This window comes from Pyrgilauda ruficollis, unplaced genomic scaffold (assembly GCF_017590135.1).
Source record: "Pyrgilauda ruficollis isolate IOZ18807 unplaced genomic scaffold, ASM1759013v1 scaffold34, whole genome shotgun sequence".
NCBI lineage: Eukaryota > Metazoa > Chordata > Aves > Passeriformes > Passeridae > Pyrgilauda > Pyrgilauda ruficollis.
Window position 1 is genome coordinate 6,691,201 of NW_024524822.1, and position 19,337 is coordinate 6,710,537.

At 43.2% G+C, this 19,337-nt stretch overlaps 1 protein-coding gene across 3 annotated transcripts in view; it reads right to left on the reverse strand.

Annotated features, from left to right (window-relative positions):
* Positions 1-18,989, reverse strand: part of RAPGEF1 (Rap guanine nucleotide exchange factor 1) — a 74,267-nt gene extending 55,278 nt beyond the window's left edge. For 2 of the 3 annotated variants that reach the window (XM_041475013.1, XM_041475015.1), the window contains exon 1: positions 18,929-18,984. In XM_041475013.1, coding sequence (XP_041330947.1) covers positions 18,929-18,974 — 46 coding nt within the window. In that variant the 5' untranslated portion in view covers positions 18,975-18,984. Of the gene's footprint in view, positions 1-18,928 lie in introns of all 3 variants that reach the window. The other variant, XM_041475012.1, reaches the window with a different exon arrangement.
* Positions 18,990-19,337: the final 348 nt, after the last annotated feature.

The following is a 19,337-nucleotide window of genomic DNA, read 5'->3' on the forward strand; positions in this document are numbered from 1 at the left end:
TGAAAAGTCATGGCTCTGAATTAATTTTTTGAGAACTGGCAAACAATTACAATAATTAATTTACAGGGAAGTAATGGTGACAGCAACAAATTGTGTCTGGCTCCTCCACAGGCGGCAGTGAGATCCAAACTGCTGGTCTCAGTAAGAAAACACTCAATGCCTACAAAACCCTTGGTCTCCTATGGTGATAATTTTGCATTGTAGGGACAAGATATTTGGAAGGGAGAAAGATTTCAAAATATTAACATTTCCTTTTCTCCTTGCCACCAGACATTTCGACCTGCCTTCATTGGGGCAAGCACTGAATGGCTAACCAATGTGTCTGGGTGGTCAGGAACCTCCAAAAGGAGATGCCACCAGAGAAAGTTCCTTTTGTGCTGACAGCAAATCCTCTTCACCATCACCACCAGCCAACCACTGCTCCTTTGCTCTTTTTATCCTTTAGTCACACCAAACACCAAATCATTTGTGTGCCATGCTCTGAGGGGAGATAGACACACAGAGCAAGGACAGAAGCAAGTGGCTTGAGCAGAATAGGAACTGCTTAAAATAGTACTGGTGAAGTAAACCAGCTGACATTTGCAAAAATAATAAACGTTATTGTTTGAACAGCCCTGCTAAGTCCTGCTTTGAAGATCACAAATTAATGCAGCTTTTTACTGCCATGGCTTTCTGTCTACACCAAGCACTTTCCAGCTCTCATTTGCTCACAAGTTTCTGATGCATTTGCAGTTAAACAAATGAGTCACAAACCAATATTCTCTCACACTCAATTACACTTAGCACTTAAAATAGCACTTTTCTTGTTCCAAGCACATTACAAACACATCGTTCTCATCCTTAAACAGTCAGGCCTTAACCTCACTCTGCAGATGGGAAGCAGGCACAGAGGTGAAGCAACTTGTCCAAACAGAGCAGAGGGTGAGTCAGTGGCTGTGGTACAGCATCTCCATCACTCTGCAGGCCCTCGGCCTCTCCCCCTGCTCAGGGATCAAGCTGTGGAGCTCCTGTGATTATGTTCAGCGAATGCCAACAGAATTATTCGGCACACTGGGCTTTACAGTTTGCAAGCTGATACATCATTCAAGCATTATAAACAGAATTTGCTTTGTAATGAATCTGGATGAAGTGGTATAAAAGAGAAGTGACACTTGAGCAGGAAGGGATTCCAGCTCACAGGTGTAAGAGACCTAAGCTTTTACAGATGAAGCCTGAAACTCTCCTCCAAAGAGCACAGCTGAGCAAGACTTTCTAGACTGGTTACCACAGCACTGGTCTGCTTTGAAAAAGTTACTTTTTCTATACTATATCCTAATTGAAATAGCTTACATGTCCTGTGTGTCTGTCCAGTTAAAAAGTTCAAACAGCACAGCATGCCTTTACAGATTAAATAATTTGATAACATACACAGAGGCAGAAAACAGAGCCATGGCAGTGCTCAAACCACTTCTGTCCCTCTGCTCCTTTCTGCCTATCTACAGTAACCAAACCTCTTAATGCAGCATTGAGATTGTTCTTAGCTTGGGAGTTTGCCCACTGGAAATTATTCTATCATATTACCCTCGCCTCTTGTTCATGAATAGCCAGCAGTGTTTAGCTGGAGTCTCAGCACTGGCTTTCTCCCCTCTGGTGTGCAGGAGGAGGGTACCCCACACTCACTTCTATGAAGTGTCCAAATATTTGTGAGATGAATGGGAAAAGTCAGGGTAATAAACTCAATGAAGTGATTTCAACTGGAAGGGGAAAGAAAAAAGTTGTATCAAAGTGTTTCTGTCTCAAAGGAACCACCGACTTTCCATCCCCTCATATTTCATCTGTCTGGATGCTCTCTGCTGCTGCACACAACTGGAAAAAAAAAAGCCCTTCAAAATGACTTTATTATGGATCCGAGTTTCTTGATTTCTGACTGGAAGCTTCACTATGTCACTCGTTTCATAGCTAATTCCATCCCCTGTCAGTGCTTGAACGTGCTCCAGCTGTTGAGTCACGGCCCTGCTCAGCTCCCAGGCTCGTCTCCCCCGGCACGTGTCTGGGGTCTGACCACACACACAACACCACAGAGCTCCCCTGACACGCCTGCTCCAACCAGCCCTGCTGCCAGGTGTGGCCAGAGGGGTTTTCAGCATCCCTCCAGCCCTCGGGCCAGGCAGACCATGGCTAAGGAGACCACGGCAAACCGAGAGCCACCTGATTCCCCACCAGCTCCCCAAGCTCCAGCAATTGCTGCTGCTGCCAGTTTGCCAACAGAAGGCCAAATCTGGTGAGGAAAGAGCTGCAGGTTTAAAACAACAGTGGATTAAAAGGGAAGGCAGATAAATCAGCTTATGTGCTTGTGGGAGAAGAAACTAAGGCTGCTTAGGAGAAAGCCTGCAAGTCAAAGCCCAACATCCACCTCTGCCACAGTCAAATGGTTACTCTCCTCTTGGGTTCAAATGAAGGCCAGAATATGTCAAAACACACACAAGCTGGTGAATTCCACCAAGCTAAGCCAGTAGCAAAGTATTTGCTTTAAAGTCAAAGTGAAAGTTCAGCCTTTTACAGAGCTCAGTCACAGCAGAGTTTCCATCTGCTGGGTCCCACTCACCAGCCTCCTGTAACCAGCACAGGGGAGCCTCCACAAAAAAAAAAAAAACCAATGCCCTGCCTGCTTCTGTACCTTCTGGTCCTGTTTTTGTCACTACTATTCCATGGCAGGGAGGCTCCAGCAGCTGGGACAAGCTGATCAGCCTGTCTAGTGCTTGGATCATATAAAACTAATTGAAAATAGACTTATTTTTAATTACAACCCCACAAACTTTAGAATACAGTACCTTTTCTTTCCTTCACCTGAAAAACTAAATCCTCCATCTTCTCTCACTCTCTGTGTGTTCAGTCACCAAAACCCTGCAGCTTTAGAGGGGACACAACCTTAAAAAAGGATTATAGTTCATTTTCCAGCTTGTCCTGACTCTTACAGCTTGTTAGAAAGAATAAAGTGGAGTCTAAAAATCTTATTCCACAAATGGTTCCTTTTTCAAAGGCCATTTAGGTCTCTGCTGGATGCACATATTTAAAAGCTATCAGATTAAAAATAACAGCGGACATCTCTCCCCATGTCATAATGAAGCTATTGTGCACATTTTTAATCAACTCTCTCCTGCCACTTTTGCCACGAGTCCTTTGAAGGCAGCAGTGACTTATGTAATGAGTTACACAACGATGCCCATTAAAATGGCATTTGTTCCCCTGGGCTCAGCTCCATCATTTGAGAAGACAAAAGGCAAGTTGCAAGGCTTCAGCTAAACCCTAGCTGACAGGGACTTTAAGGGTTCTGAAGCAAAAGGCAAAAATAACGAGCCAGAGTTCAAAACGACCTTTCTGCTGAGGATGTCTGTGCTGCGATGCAGCACCCAGCGAGAGGCTCTGGGGCTACTCCAGATGCAATTCTGCTCTCAGAAACACAGGAAAACAGGTGATTCAGGATGGGCAGACAGGCACATGAGAGCTTACCACGACAATCATGATACATTCTGCAAAAGTAAACGTCTTCCCAGATTGTATATAGATATTACTGGAATTCCCAACATCTTCCTTAGGGCAAGGGCTGTATCTTTTACATACCTGTAAGCTCACAGATCTGGGGGACTGTGCTCTGGCTAAAGCTTTTGGGCTCTCTTGTAATGGAAATATTAAAGTCAGTGACTGACAGAAAATCCAAGCCTTTGAGCTTTGCAGGAAACAGCCAAGTTCCTCTGCAGAAGAGCTGGCACAGGAGGCACAGTGTGATGCTCACCAGTGAGATGTGGGCAACAGAAAACGACTGCAGGGACACTTGTAAAAATAAATTTTAATAATCCTGTCTTGTGACAAAATGTTTGAACCTGCCAAAGTGTAATGAAGGTGGAGAGAAAGCATGAGGCTTCAAGGAGGGTTGAAGAAACAGACGAGAAGGACCCCGGATAAATTCTCCACCCTTTCACACCTGCAGTGTGTTGCCAGCTCTCCCATTGCACTGCAAACAGCCTTCAGCTACTTTTCACACCCTCTTTCTTTCTTTCTCCAGAAGTCCTGAGGATGTTTAGAAGCCTAAAAACGCTGATATGCAGCACTTGTGCAATGCTGTGTGTTCCCAAAAGGATGAACTGGGATTCTGAGTACAGAAAAGACAGAATGTGACAGAACAGAATTAAAATATCCCTTTTAAATGTATCAGCATATCACTGCCGCATCATGGGTGCTCAAAAGCCTCAGACCTACTACTCCCAGCTCTGTGAGTTTGCTTTCCTCAACTTTGCCATTATCCCCAGAGCCTGAAGCCTTAGAATTAAAGCAGAAACAAAAAAAAAAGACCTGGTAGGGGACCTAGAAAGGAAAAAAAAAAAAGGGAGGGTCTGGTGTCAATCAGGAAGTTTGCCCACCCTAACCTTTGTACCTTAGGTGGAGTTGTTTGTAAGCTGCTCCAAGTCCTTCTCCAGGGAATCCAATTGCTAGGAGAGCCGCCAGGTTTTAGAGGAAAACGATGGAGGAAGGGCAGCTGAGAATCAAACAATCATTCTCGAGTGCTAAAGAAACTTTTCCTCTAACATCACGTCACCTTGGAAGCAGCCAGCTTTTGGGAGCGGAAAGACCGACTGCCCTTTTTCTTTTCTGGCAACATTACAGTGAATGAGCATAAACCAGTGAGCATTAATGATGTGCAATGACAGCACACAAACTTCTCTGGAAAAGGGAGGCTCAGTTCCCTCTCAGCTGGCCAGGCAATGCTCACTGACTCACAGGCTTCATTATTTTTATGCCGCCCTCTGGGGCCTCCAGAGGAAGCAAAACATTTTTATTTGTCAGAGAGCACATTTTTATTTTGATTTTTTTTTTCTTTCTAAGCAGCCATGAATGAGGGATCTCCAGCTGCAGCAACCTCACGTGGAAGGAGCTCGCAGTGTTTGCAAGGGAATTGGAAGGCAGAGAGGGTAACTTATCAATTCAGCCACATCTTCCAACTGCACTGAAAAGGACTGCATTAGTCAACAACATTAATTTTATGGTGCATTAGCACTACAGCTCTTCTTTCTTCCAGTATCATATCTGGAAGCAAATCTTCAGGTTGCAAGGAAGATGCACACCATCAAGTAGCAAGTTCAGAGCAGCTGACCAGATTCCCCTCTACTCCTCTTTTTGCCTGGTATTTCAGAATAGAGGAATCTCCTTGTATGCAGATAAACCAGGAATCCTTCACCTGCTGAAAACTGCAGCTCAACCGATTTGGGGGGAAAAAGAAAATAAAAATGCAAAAAGCTAAAATAAATCAAATAAGGAGAGATTTAAGGAAGTAAAACTGCTACCCAAGTTCAGTTTCCTGCAGCACACCAAAGCTGGCTTTGAGATTTCTTTTTGAACAAGATACTGTAATTTATTGATAAGCAGCAGACAGGACTTCTGCTGTGGTTTATCGAAAGCTGCTCCAGCAGACTGGTGCCATATCAACCCCCAAGCACAAACACCAGCAATCACCAGCAAACCTTTGTGCAGCATCTGGCGAGTCTCTGGTAATTTCCCATCTAAGAACTGATTTTGCACAGCCCTGCAAGCCCCAGAGAACTGATGGGATTACAACATTGGTAATGTGACTCGTAACTCCCCCAGTGCCAACAGCACTAGAACAACAAGAGACTCAAGTAGCCTCCAACACCAACTGAAAAATGTGGTCCTTGCTCACCCTGTTCTAGCCATGAAAGCCACCAAGGATGTTAACTAAACATTTAGTTTTAAATAAAAAAAAATAATCCAGCTACCAGGCATAGCATCTGCATTACTTCAGCAAACAGCTCCTAACACAGAAATTGCAACGGCTTGAGAGGGAATCTGCCGAATTTCCCTGCTCACCAAACATGACTTAATATGGGGTCCGTGGGCATCCCCACTTGTCTAGCAGCTTTTGGAGGATATGGTCATGACAGTGATTCAGACATCTAAAAATAAAGCCCTACAGGCACAAGTGCGTGCGCAGCACCTGAGTCACTCCAGGCTGCGGGAGCCCAGGAGCCAAAGCTCATCTGTTTCATTGACACCACTGCCATGGCCAAGCAAAAAACCTCATCACTGAGCTCTACTTCAACTCCTTCTCCAATCCTCTCGTTTTCTCAAACACGTTTAAGTCCTTCCTGAAAAATCTTTGCTGGGCTTGGGTTTCAGTCCTGCGGCCGTCAGCTTTGAAACTCAGAGCTGAAAGATCATAACCCAATGTTGCTGAAGCTGTTTATTCATCTCCAAGGTGACAGGATGTCGTCACAGGCACTCGGCAGGACACCAAGCAGAAAGGCATTATTTCAGATGCTTTAGGGAGAAGCCTAATTGCTCACAACCTGGCCACAGGTTCAGCAGCCTACAAACAAGGCTGTAAATGGAGCCTTGGCTTCTTGTCTGCCCCACAGCACCAGCTCTGAATGGGAAAAACTCAGCTCTCTTTCATCCTTGGAGAGTAACCTCTGCTCTCATTCATTAGGCAATGGAAAAAAAAAAAAAAAGAGAAGCTGGCTCAGATCTGCCTGACACAATTTCCAGTTGCTTTGGACATTACTAATTATAGTCATCTTTATTTTTGACCTCTGATTACAGACTCTTTGCACATTCAGTCTGAATGGCAAAGATAACCCCTCTTTTCTAGTAGGCTTGGGAGGAACCTTATACCCTGCCCAAAAGCCACCGCCCACACTCATGCGAGCTGAGCACAAGAAATAAGATGAAAACATGGAAAGCATTTGCTTAAACATGCTTGGTTTTACTTCCTTCTTTAGCAAGTGCCACAGATCAAGGGCAGCAGTCCAGGTGAGAGTGTGAAGTAAGCTCTTTTCCATGCATGTTCCGAGATGAGCTAACTGCTCCACACAGGAGGCTCATTTCTCACTGTTCTGACTAGCACTGTATCCTCGGGGCTCAGATGCTGAAAAGCAGATATTCACTTCAGTGAGATTAAACATGTCTGCACAATTCCAGTGCATCATGCTGGGGGCTCACATCTCTGCACGAGAAAGAAAAAATGAATTTCAGGAACCAAGCCAGCACTATCTCCTAGAGGCACTGCAATACCAGTGTAAACTTCCCTAATATTGCTTACTCAATAAAACAAGGCATCACAGGAGGGCTATGCAAATCCCCCAACTTTGAAGTACTGCTCTCCTGTTGCCCCAAAGGACCAGCTCTCTATCTCCACACACCCAGACAAGTGTGTGTGCGTGAAGCGATACAGCGGCACCGCAGGTGTGAAATTTCTGATGTAATCAGGGCAGAAGCTGCTTTGACATCATTGTTGTGCTGCTCTCTAAAGGGTTAAGAAGCTGCAGGCCATATCCTCAATTCCATACTCTGTTCTATACCTGATAGGATCTGCAACCAAACCACCAGCTTTATTGCCTGCCTACGGGCAGGAGAAAATATTAGTCTTCTATAAGCATGATTTGAAACATCAGTGCCTCCAGCAAGGGGAAACTGAGATGTTAATTGAACTGAGCAGCCCAGGAGGGAGCTCCCTCTTCCCTTCCTTAGCTGTAGGATTAGCACATCCCTACACCACCATGGCAGGAAACATGAAGCACCTTAGGGAGTCTAAGTGGGATGTCTTGTCTTTCACTATGCTGCATATAAACATTAAAGTTACTTTAACAGTAAACAATTATTTGTATCAGCTTTCTATTTTATCCCATGTCCTCATGCCTGAATTAAAATCTCCTGGTTACACTGGTCTATGGACAACAGGTTTCAAAGTAAAGGCACACTGACACCAACACCTGCAGTTCTCCCCACTCTGTTTGGCAAATCCTGACTTTGAAAGATACAGAAGACAACTTCTGCAGCAGCAAACCCCAGCAGATTTGCCCAAACATCAACAACATGAAGGGAGTCTGAAGGAATCCATCCCATCTCTAACTCTTCTCAGCCTACTGAAGACTTGAGGTTTCAGTAGCGGGAAACAGCCACTAGAATTTTACTTGTTAATTTAATTTTGACGAAAAAGCAGCTATTCCCCAGCTGCTTCAGAATATCACTCAGCCTAATGCAGTGACAAGTCTGAAAACCCACTTAAGAGGATACCTGAGCCTGATTTCTTTGGCACATCACTCTTTGCTGGCATATCTTGTATCACCCTATCTGTATTTAACAGTTACTGTCATCTTTAATGGAAATTCCCAAAAGGGGGCCCTACTAAGAATCAGTTTCAATTTTTCAAATAACCTTCAGCTTGCTCACACTGGAAGCTGGCCTGAATTTCAAAAAATACCTTCCACACTCATATACAACAACCCAACAGCCAAAGGGAACCCAGCTCAGGCTAGATTTCACCAAAACCAAAGCAGAACCTTATCTCAGCATCTCTTTACAATCTTGCTGAAACTATTCTCTTATCACAGAATAAATCTTGGTGAATTAATAGTAGCTACTTGAGTGATGTTTTTACTAAGAGCCCATTTCCTGATCATATCCCATCCCATTCAGGGCATGGCATCGGGTTTCAGAAGTGAGATCTTGCCCATGAGCCAGCCACGAAGACACACGAATGCACTGAAAGACCATGACCCACTCCAAGAAAAAAACATGCTTTAAAAGCCAGTGCCCAGATTCTGTGGTAGAGAGACCTTGGGATTCTAGAAATAAGAAATAATTTTGTACAGTATTTCCATTTGATTTGGTTTTGACAAAACAGCAAACCCACAACTGCCAAAAGCTATTTAAGTCTGTGCAACACAACGCGCGACTGTGTGGCCACCCTGCCATCAGCCCCGAAAGGTGAATCAATACTAATTTCAGTCTGTGGTCCGCTGAGCAATGCTTTGGAGCTTTAGGAGGTCTGTTTGGAAAACAGCAGCCAGTTTGTAAGAGGAAACTTCAGCTCCACCAGGCCTGGAGCCATGTGGAGCAGGGTCAGGCCAGGCTCTGCTCCGTGGCCCTTGGAGAGCACGGTCCTTCGGTCAGGCTGAGCCTGGTGCCTTGTCAAAGCTTCACTGTGATTAACTTTATGCTCCTTCACTGTGAAACACAGGCAAAACCCCAGTGATTTATGTACCATTCAGTATGTCACACAGCTGGGTTCAGAGAAACATCAGGAGATGTTTATAGAAATACCTGTGGTACTGTTACTAGAAGGGTGAACACCTCCCAGATCTTCTGGGATCGATATTACCAACTGGTAATGCTCAACCTGCCTGCAAAAACTTCACCCCAACTGGATTTTGAGTCTTCACCTGGATCCAGCCAATGAGTACAAAAAATTATACTACAGTAAAGCAACATCTTTCAACTAAAAAACAACCACCTGTAATGTTGCAAGCACAGAACTGACTTTGTATATATGATCCACGTTTATTAACATCACTTTAGTATAAGAATCTAGCACTGAGCTTTGTGTCAGTGTAGTAAAAAAGCATAATTTTTTTTTTTTTTCTGCTCAGTGGAAACAACCTTGTGTTGTGGGGAAGGGGCTTATGGGGAATCAGACACTGCAGTCATTGACTGCAGGACCTGCAGGAACATCTGCTCCACACAAGGACCACTCTCCCACAACGCCCTGCACGACTTCACAAGATTTGCAGTCTGAGCTTGGACTTCATTTATTTTAGCACATGTTTTCCTGAAACTTCCCTTTCCTTTCCGCCCTGTTTACAAATTTACACAGCAAACTCACTTTGCCTCCCTCCCCAAACAAACACATAAATTTTGCCTTTTTCTCCTCTGTGTACTCATGAACTGTGAAGCTCAGCAAATAAACTCTCAGCTACATCCACTTCTAAACTGCTGATTTCTGTAGAGGAACGACAGATGGAAGAGAGCTCTCCTGCTTCATTTTTGGCAACTCCACAGCCAGAAGTCTGAATACACTCAATGTGCCCTCATTCCTCATTAACCTGAGAGCCACTTATGTATCTACTGCAAAGAGTGCAGAACTGGAATATGGCTGAAACAAATCTTGAAAAAGGCAGTTGGTTTGGGAAAAGCTGCTTCATTAAAATGTATTGAAACTCCCAAGTCCATCTGCAAAAGGCTCCTGCAGCTTTGTATGACTTCAACCAGTACCATTTCCATGTCTGTCCTGATATGACACACCACAGGTATAAAACACCCCTCAAGGTTTGATTGCTGCTATTTGATAAAAAACCAACATCATATATAGCAGTCACAATCATAATTATGAAACTGAACCCATATGGGAACTTTGAAAGATGGCCCTCACAGAAGATACTTTCAACAGGGATTCAAATCACTTATAAAAATAGAGAATTTAAAAATGTGTAGAAAATACTTCTTCAAGTACAGTCAAGTAAATTTGTTATTTATTGGCAGAGCAGGTGAAGAGATGAGCTGGTTTTCTGGCAATTGTACAAATCTACTTTTAGGGAAATTGCTTCAAACTATAACACACCAGAATTTATCATGATAAAACAGGCAACATTCAAAACCACAAGAACCCTGTAGCTCAGACTTTATAATGAGAGGGCTTCTCCATCCTGAAAAGGTAGCTTAAATCAAGGTGAAAGCTGGAAACTCACACATATTATTCCCAATTAACTCCCTATACAGTTTTATTTTGGATTATGACTCTTCACTTGCAGAATGAACGTAGCTAATTAAAAGGCAAAAGGGCAATATTTAGAGATAGTTTTCATATATATGGGAAGATGTTTCTCAAAGATAAAGTCTAGCTTTGTTGAACAGAAATAGATAACAAACCTCAAAGGAAGAGATTTTTCTTGTATGAACTGTCATTTTTTTTATTTAAAGGACACTCCTGTATTACAAGAAATCAGGACAACACAACCTCAACATTTTCCACTGTCAAGCAGAAATCCCTGGTTTGTGCTCTCCTGTTAAGAACTGGCTCTGCATTTGCAAAACAACCCAAGAAAGAAGTGCCAGCTCCACTGAAATACTTTGTCATTCAGGAACTCAGCGTTGGGAAAGTCAGCTCCAGACCCAGCAGCAAAGCTCTAGGCTTACATTTGATCAATAGTCCAAACAAAGCCTGGCCTAGCACCAAACAGGCAGCTGGTTTGCACACAGAAATTTGCAGAATGTTACTTTTGCCCCTTTAATGAGAAAACCGCCATCTCTGTGCCTCCAAAATGACCGTGGGATGGTTTTTCGTTTTACAAGCCAGAAATTCATGGCACAAATTGATGAGGTGGGGTTTCAGAGCAGGTGACAGAGTCAGTCACACGAAAAGCTCACGCAGAACAGATGCAAAACCACTTCACCATGGGCAGATGACCTACCTGGGTGATGGCAGCTCCACTCCTGAAGTCACCAGGAGCAGCTTTAAAGGACAAATGGAATAATTGTGATCCTGAAGCCATGTAATATTCGTATAATGGGCTTGAAACACGCTGCCAGTCACAGGCAGCACGCAGTAAACAGTTTGGCAAAGCTGCCCAAGCAATAAGCAGGTTACTGTGAAAGAAATGACCAATGCTCACAGCAAATGACCCAGCAGAACCAATCTCACCACCCCTAACGAGCTCTCCAGATGAAACAGCACGAATGCTGACAGTCATTTTCAATATTTCAAACCAAGAAACCGCTCCCCCATATTCTTAATTACCTCCCACAGCAAGACAGACAGGGATTTGGAGCCTCCATAAATTCTCAGTAGTAGAGAAATCAACCCATTAATTTTCTAACATTAAGGCTACTAGGTTTATTTTATAAAATTACTAGCCAAACCAAAGTCCAATAATGAGATGATCTATTTGGAAATAATATTTTGCTTGGAGGAAAGAAAGAAAGAAATGCTATTTTCATCTCTAATACCCATAAATCACTGTATTTACAGACTACAGCTTGGGGACTCAGGGCCAATCTACTGATAGGATTTCTCTTCTATTTGCACCGTGTCAGCATCTGCTCTCTTCATGTGAAAACAAAAAGCTGCCCAAGGAGATTATGGCACTTTCACACCCTGGATCACCCAGGTCCCAAAGAGTCTGCCTAGTTCAGCTCCTTAGGAGCTCACCACACTTTGCATTTCCTACTACTTTAATATTATAAGTGTTTAGTGAATAGGATAACACTGGTAAAGCAGCTCTTGTTCAACTTCAAACAAATATAAGACACTTCTTTATTAAAAAAGCTGAAGTCACATGCTCCAAGGCTCCTTTCACAAAGTGATTATGGGCATAATAAGGTGAACACCAATAAGTACCATCAAAGTACATCCTCCTCTCCCTAGACATGTTCCTACTGTTCAATTACACTGTGGTAGACATGGCTTATTAAAGGATTTTCACACACCTAAGGAGCCATGTCTGGCAGTGATTTCTTTATTTATTTAAATAAACATTTTACACCTATATTTACATAGTGCTTTTAAAGAGAACCTCCAAAAAACATCAAAAACCATTCAACTCCAGGGTAAAAGGTAACAGTCAACCATGAGAAAAATCACAAGGAAGAAGAGAAATTCCAGGAAAAAAGCACAAATTACATGGATTTGAAAGCTTGCTACGGGCTACGCAGGGCTATACAGAGCCCACTTATCACAGGTAACAATTCAGATTGAATTTCGGAGGTCTAATCTGAAATACAGTCATAATATTCCTGGGGGTAAACAGCTCCAGAGAGCATCAGCATTACAGGAGGCTTCTTCTGCCAAATTACCACCACTCTTATTTGAATTTACACCTCCTGGTTGTGTATTAACACAACAATCTTGTATTATATTAACCTCAGTCAATTATTTTACCTCCACAGAGGCACAGGCTAGGAAGGGAATTTCAGAGTTCAAGCCCATTCTCTTGCTGGATCATAAAAATCCCAGCATTACTGTATCACACAAAAGGTCTCCCACTGGGACTGGATGCAAAACAAGGAAAACCAAAACAAGGAAACAAAGCAAACAAGGAAAAATCCTTAAACAAAGAAAGAAAATCTTTGAAATCACTGGCCCATCCACTTAAGTGCTGTTAGTTCATAATTATCCTGATTCCAATAGCTAGTCTGAAATTTTCAACGTAGTATGTGTCACCTTATTTAAAAAACACGACCTACATTTGAATTTCTGAGTAAGATCACAGACGTACACAACGCTTTGCATGCTAAAGATGCGGCTTTACAGTGGCTCAGATTTCACACGTTCCCATCTTTCGAACAGCAAATCCGTTCTGCCTCTGCCCATTGTTACGGGATCTAAAAAATCCAGAGCCACAGAGAGCACCTGACCTGGGAGTTCTGATAAAAACCAGGCTATTGCAGAGAGACAGCAGGAAAAAAGAGGCCGCCCAGCCGTCAGTCAGACGCTCTTTAATCAGGTTGAAACGCTTGGCTCTGGAGAGGGGGGCTCCATCTCTCCAACCCACATTCCCATCGCTCATGCTGCTTTCTTAATTAGCAGCAAGTGGACAACAGCTGTCAGTAGCCTGGAGGCCAGAAAGTTATCAGCAAAAAGGGAGAGAGAGACACAGAACGGGGCTGTTAAATGCACCAGTGGTCAATACGGGCAAGAGATCCATCCACAGCCAACGTGGAATGCTCTGGGTTGGAAGGGACCTTAAAGATCCTCTCATTCCAAAACCCTGCCATGGGCACGGCCTCATCCACTGACACGGAGAGGATGCTCTTCCTGCTGGCTTTAGTCTGGTTATTTTAACATATGACTAACTGTAATTCAGTTTTTTACTTTTTTTTTTTAGTATTCCCGTAACAGGAAAATTTAAACTGAGAATAGAAGGAAATGGGAAGGCTATCCTAATGTCTTGATGAAAATACATGGGGGTCAATTCAAAGGCACAGCAGAATAAAGGCTTCAAGATTGTTTCAGAGATTTCAGGCATAAAAGTTGAAGCACAGGAGAGAGGGGGGAGAAAGAATGATTTACTTAAACAGTAGGATGTTTTACTTAAACAGTAGATAGAAACTTTAGCAGAAGATAGAAACTTAATCTAGAAGCTCTAACCTCAAACAGCAAAAAAGAAAAAGACTCTACTCAGTCATTATTGTCTGTGTATTAAATCCAAGTCATCCAATCCAAGTCATCAGTCTTGACCTTACTGTACCACATATTAGACTGAAGTGGGTCAAAAAGAAAATTCATTCCCAAAGAGGTGACACCCTCTGGTCAAACCATGTGCTTATCTCGTAACAAAACTCGCTGACTGCCTGGATGATCAAGAAATAAAGTAATTGCTTCCTTGTTGGATGTCCTGATTACTGTCATTTGTGGCAATAGGGAACTCAATGCAATTGCAAGCAATAAAATATATTATTAAAATTCCCCACTGCCCATTTGTTACTGATAAATTGTCATCACCCCAACTTCTTCAGAAAAGCCAGGCTTCTTTTGAATTTGGCTTTATGCTAACCAAAAAGTAGAGATTTGGAGCAATTTTCTGAGGCCTGGCTGGCAGTTCTGCCAGTTCTAAATATATCCCAGCTTTCTGAGCTTGAACCTATGCAAAGGAAGCTGGGAGGAAGATGGAAGTATTTCCCCAAGCTGCCAGTAGACTAGCAAGACATCTAAAAGCCCTCATCAAATTAAGTGCTTAATTACAATTCAGTCTTTGAGACTCTGGAAATTAGGATAATCTTCTGGGAAATTTAACAGTCTCCCACAAAAGAAATTGCAACATAAAAGCCAAAAAAAGCACAGAGCTTGGAGAATGTTATCCCATCCAATCACACCTTGTACTAGATTCCTCACCCTAATTCCTGGAGAATGCAAAGTGAGATCCACAACTAAATTTCAGGTTCTTGAGCCATTGGGAAAGATAAGGGTCAACATTTAGGAGGCTAAATCGGGAAAAGCAGTCTCGTGTAAAAAGCTGAGAAACGTTTGTCGAGTTGATGCAGAGCTGCCTGTGAAGGGACCTTCTCTCCTTCTCTCACTTGACTTCATGATGGACTGTGAGGCAAGGTCACACAGGGCATGGCTTGGAGGAGGTCTCAACACAGTCACTGGCACAACCACCAAAATTTTGGCAGCACAGCAATGGCTGCAGCTTGCCAGCTCCATTCCTCTAGGTGGCATGATCTGTGCACGCATCACCTGGATCTTCCCACGCAGAGGTGTCACCACTACACAGCACTAGGGCTGCCACTCTCACTACCTAATGACATCCTAAAATCAGGAACTAACAACCCACCCACAGGCTACACAGCTCCAGTGATGACTGAAAAGCCCACAGAAGCTCTTGGAGAAGCAGAGATCATCTGACCACAGGACCAAGTGGAACCACAGCAGAAAATGAAAGGAGGGCAGGAGTTGTACTCACTGTCCTTACCTCACTACTGACAGAACTTTCCATCACCACCCATCATGAAGTCAGAAGCACAGAAGAAATGTTTGCACAATGCTCTAAAAATGTAAAGCTCTAGGTGAACACTAAGCATTACACATTTTCCTTTTTGATTCATGAAATTATTGCAAGGGAAATGAAATCTTGACCTCAAAATAAGCCAAACATCCCACACTTCCCATTGTTACCACTCTCATGAGCCATGACCCCAGAATCACATTGAGCAGCAAGAGGAGCTCTGCTGCTTGGGCAAGATGTGTAAGGATGTTCTTTTGCTGTGACACATGTACCACTGCTTGCTGGCACATCCCTGTCCATCTCCAGGACAACGCTGCTGAGTCAAAACCTTGTGACACAGAGGATGCACTACAAGCAACGTGGGTGTTACCATCCAAAAAACCTGCAAACCAAGAGAAACAAAGCAGAGGGAGAGCTGACAGAGAAGAAATCATATCCTGGTATCAAAGACAACAACAGACAAAACAAAATGAAAAGCAATTCAAACCCAGAGCTCAAATGGAGAATGAAGAAAGCGACTGAACTTGGGCTGGAGGTATCTCAGAAGCTGAGCTATGACACTGGGTTCACCTGGATAATGCAGAAGCTGCAGGAGAGAGGGTGTTTCCATCAGCAGCTTATCTCTGCACACTCAGTTTCCAGACAGGTTCACATCTGGAGCACTGTACTCCTTGCTCATTGTTTTTTCCGTGAGCCAAAGGTCAGCAGTGCTGCTGCAACCTCCCATACCCTGGATGAGCTCTCTGGAGCCTGCTGCTCACACCTGGCACTGATCAGAGGGGTCTGGACCAAAATCAGAATTTATTTTTCCAGAAAATGTCAATTACAGAAATTCACAAAAACGTGCATTAATTCAAAACAAATCTTTTGGCAGAAAGCTATGGAAATCTATATATAATCTCATCAGAAGTCAGCTCTGTGATTAAAAACACAGAATATAACAAAAAAAGTCCAAACTTGTTCATTAGGAAGCTCAGGACAGGGAGTTGACTGCATTTCCAGTGGGTGCCTGACCTAACACAGGTCCTGGTAAAAACCCAGGCTAGGTCACAGGGTGCTGCAATGCCAGAGAATGCTCAAAGCCATGCAGCCACCAGAGATGCCTACCTGCAGAAACAGAAACTGCTGCATTAACTCAACATGGAATAAATCAATTAAATCTGTACCCTGGAGCAAGAGTCTGGGGAGTGTCCAGACAAGCCTTAACAAATATTAACTAGCCTGAAGTTAAATACCTCTCTGTAAACTGTCCTACAGACTTTGATATCCTAAGAACCAGAATTTTTTTTCCAAATATAAAATTCCAGGCAAGTGAAAATATGAAAGCAGTTCTTCATATAGAAGAACTAGGCTGATCATTTAAGCTTGAGCTGCTTCCTAGAGATATTAGGGCCTTCACAAGATTTTTGTCCGTGGCTCACTCATAATGAACAGCTGCTCTGGCAACTGCTGGAGTCAGCAGGTACTTCCTGCCCTGAAAAACAGTCATCAATATATCTCAGTACAGAAAATCATACTCTCTTTAAAACAATTCATGATAGGGTTTAGATATCAACTGGCTCCATGCCACGGACACTCCCTTAAACAATGGTTACACCCTGTATACAGCTAAAAATGAAATAGCTGAAAAGGAAGACATTTTACACGAGTTCCCAGGGTAAAACACATCTGAGAAGCACTGGTCTGGGACTGACATTGTTCTATTGAAAGAATAAATATCTGAGTCCAAATCGTATTTCCTTCACCACCTTCCCAGACTTGCACAAGGAGAAAGTCCCTCTGAGCTTTCCTTTTATACTTCTGGTGCTCTCCCACAGAATGAAAACCCAGCGTTTTATAAGACTGTACATAAATTAGAATTGCTGAAGATTATGATTTGCCCTTTTGTTAACATCACTGGTAGCACCAGTGAGCCTGTTTGCCAGCTTAGGAGAGGTCTGAAACTCTTTCAATGTTGACTTTAAGCTGAATACAAATATTGAGTGAGCTGCCTGTACACGGAGTCCTCAACCACAGCGATCTCCTCGCGTGGCAATGCTGCTTACAATGCTGCCAGTGAGCCAGGGTGTCAAAACAAACATCATTGTATTAATTGCATCTGTTGATGAACCAGCCCAAGAACAGCCTTGTTTCAATCACTGGCTTTGTAAGACAGCACTGAAATGTTACTGTGAGTGTTGAGATGGATGAGTCAACAGACAAAATACAAAAGCATTTGTAAAGAGAGTCTCGCTGGAGTAATTTGAAAAGCTGCACAGCCACACAAAATGATGGCCTTTATTGACACAGCTTGCTCTTAATAGTCCTTAACCCAGTTTTAAGTTTCAGTTTTGTTTTCTGCAGCCTTTCCAGTCAAGAACAGGCAAACACACAAGTACTGCTACCTTTGCAAAGGTGAAAGATCAGCAGACACATAACTAATCTGAAAATAGTTCAAGAAGTCATGTCAGATACTAATCCTCACTTGAGGAGTTACAAATGGCTCTTCCCTCTATTTTGGAAGCCTTCTTTGACCTTGTGGAGTGAAAGATCTCTCAAACTGCCAGGTAAATATAACACTGGGGCTCAGGGTCAGCCCAAGGCAGGAAGCACTGGCCACACAACCCCAGCCAGACTCTCCTCCAGGTCTTACTGGGCTGAAATCATCTCTGCAGTGTCACGTAAGGTCAGGAGATTCAGGTTACTGAAAGAATGACATTTAAAACCTGATCTCTCTCCCTCTCTCATCCAAAACCATCTGCAACTCATCTTTTAAGGCAGAGATTATTCATTCTGGGGGAATTATCCATTAATCAGTTTTTATCTCCAATCTAGGTCCTCACGCTTGCAGCTAGGTCTGGCAGAGGTTTAGGTTCCTTCCACTCAGAGCAGTCTCCCATTGGACAGATTTTAAAATGCAGTTGATGACAACTCATGTGCTAAGAAAACCAGCCAACATCATGTAGGTACAGAGTGCTCCAGTAATGAGTCACCTTTACTGGGCTGGGGTTAGTTCTTTACACCTTCATGCCCAGGGAACTGCCATGTGAGGTTTCACACCACCCTGATTTTCTGAAGTAGGATAGAAGTAAGCAAAACCACACTGCACGACAGAAGGATACAAGGACTCCAGTATTTTCCCCCCAAACCACAGGCACAGAGGTCAGCACAGCCACTGCTCTCGGCACACTTGCTCACTAGCCTGGCTGCTACTCCCTTTGATATTTGTCACAGCCAAGTGTGAAACTCAAGAGAAGCACGTGGTCAAGTGAGTCAGACCCCTGCATTCTGCAAGTGCTTCTCCCCTACTTATTATAGCTCATCCTTCAGCTCTGCCCTGGGACACCACAGCATTTTCTATCCACTGCTCAATCACAGCAGTTCCTCCAGTTCCCTCCACTCACCAGCACGAAATTCATGTCCATCACCTCCCAGAGGTGACATCCCTGGTCTGCAGGGCCTTCCAAATAGGATGTGCTCTTCATCTGCAGTTATCATGCAAAAATACCCCCATAAAAACCCAGGCAGATAAACTGCCTCGTGCATTTCACCCAAAGGCCCAGGCAATTACTGCAGAACTTGTAGTTTGCATCAGTAAACACAGATGTAATAGTCTTGGGTTATCTGATTTTCAATTTTGAAGACTACATTAAAACAAAACCAAACCAAACCAAACTTACCCGGATTTCTCCTGACAAGCAAATTGTTAAACTGGCCCAAAATCATATTTTACCAACTGCAAAAGAGAAATTCAGGAGATTCTTCAGCTGGTATGAATCAGGATAAAAGGCATTTCACAGCTGTAAAAGTGAGAATATTTGGGGAAAAAGAGATGTTTTTAATTCCTTCTAGTTCATTTAATAAATTCTAAACATCATGGCTTAAAATAATCCTGACAGACAAAGCAGGCCAGACCTTTCTATCCAATAGAGTACAACTCTTCACTCACTGCCTTAAAACTATTCTCTACCCTCTCTTGGGTAAAATAGCAGGGATAGAGGGAAAGAAACTATTTAGGCTGAAGAGGAGAAACCTCTACTCAGACCCATTTGTTTTACTCTGCAAGTATTGACAGACAAGTAATGAAAA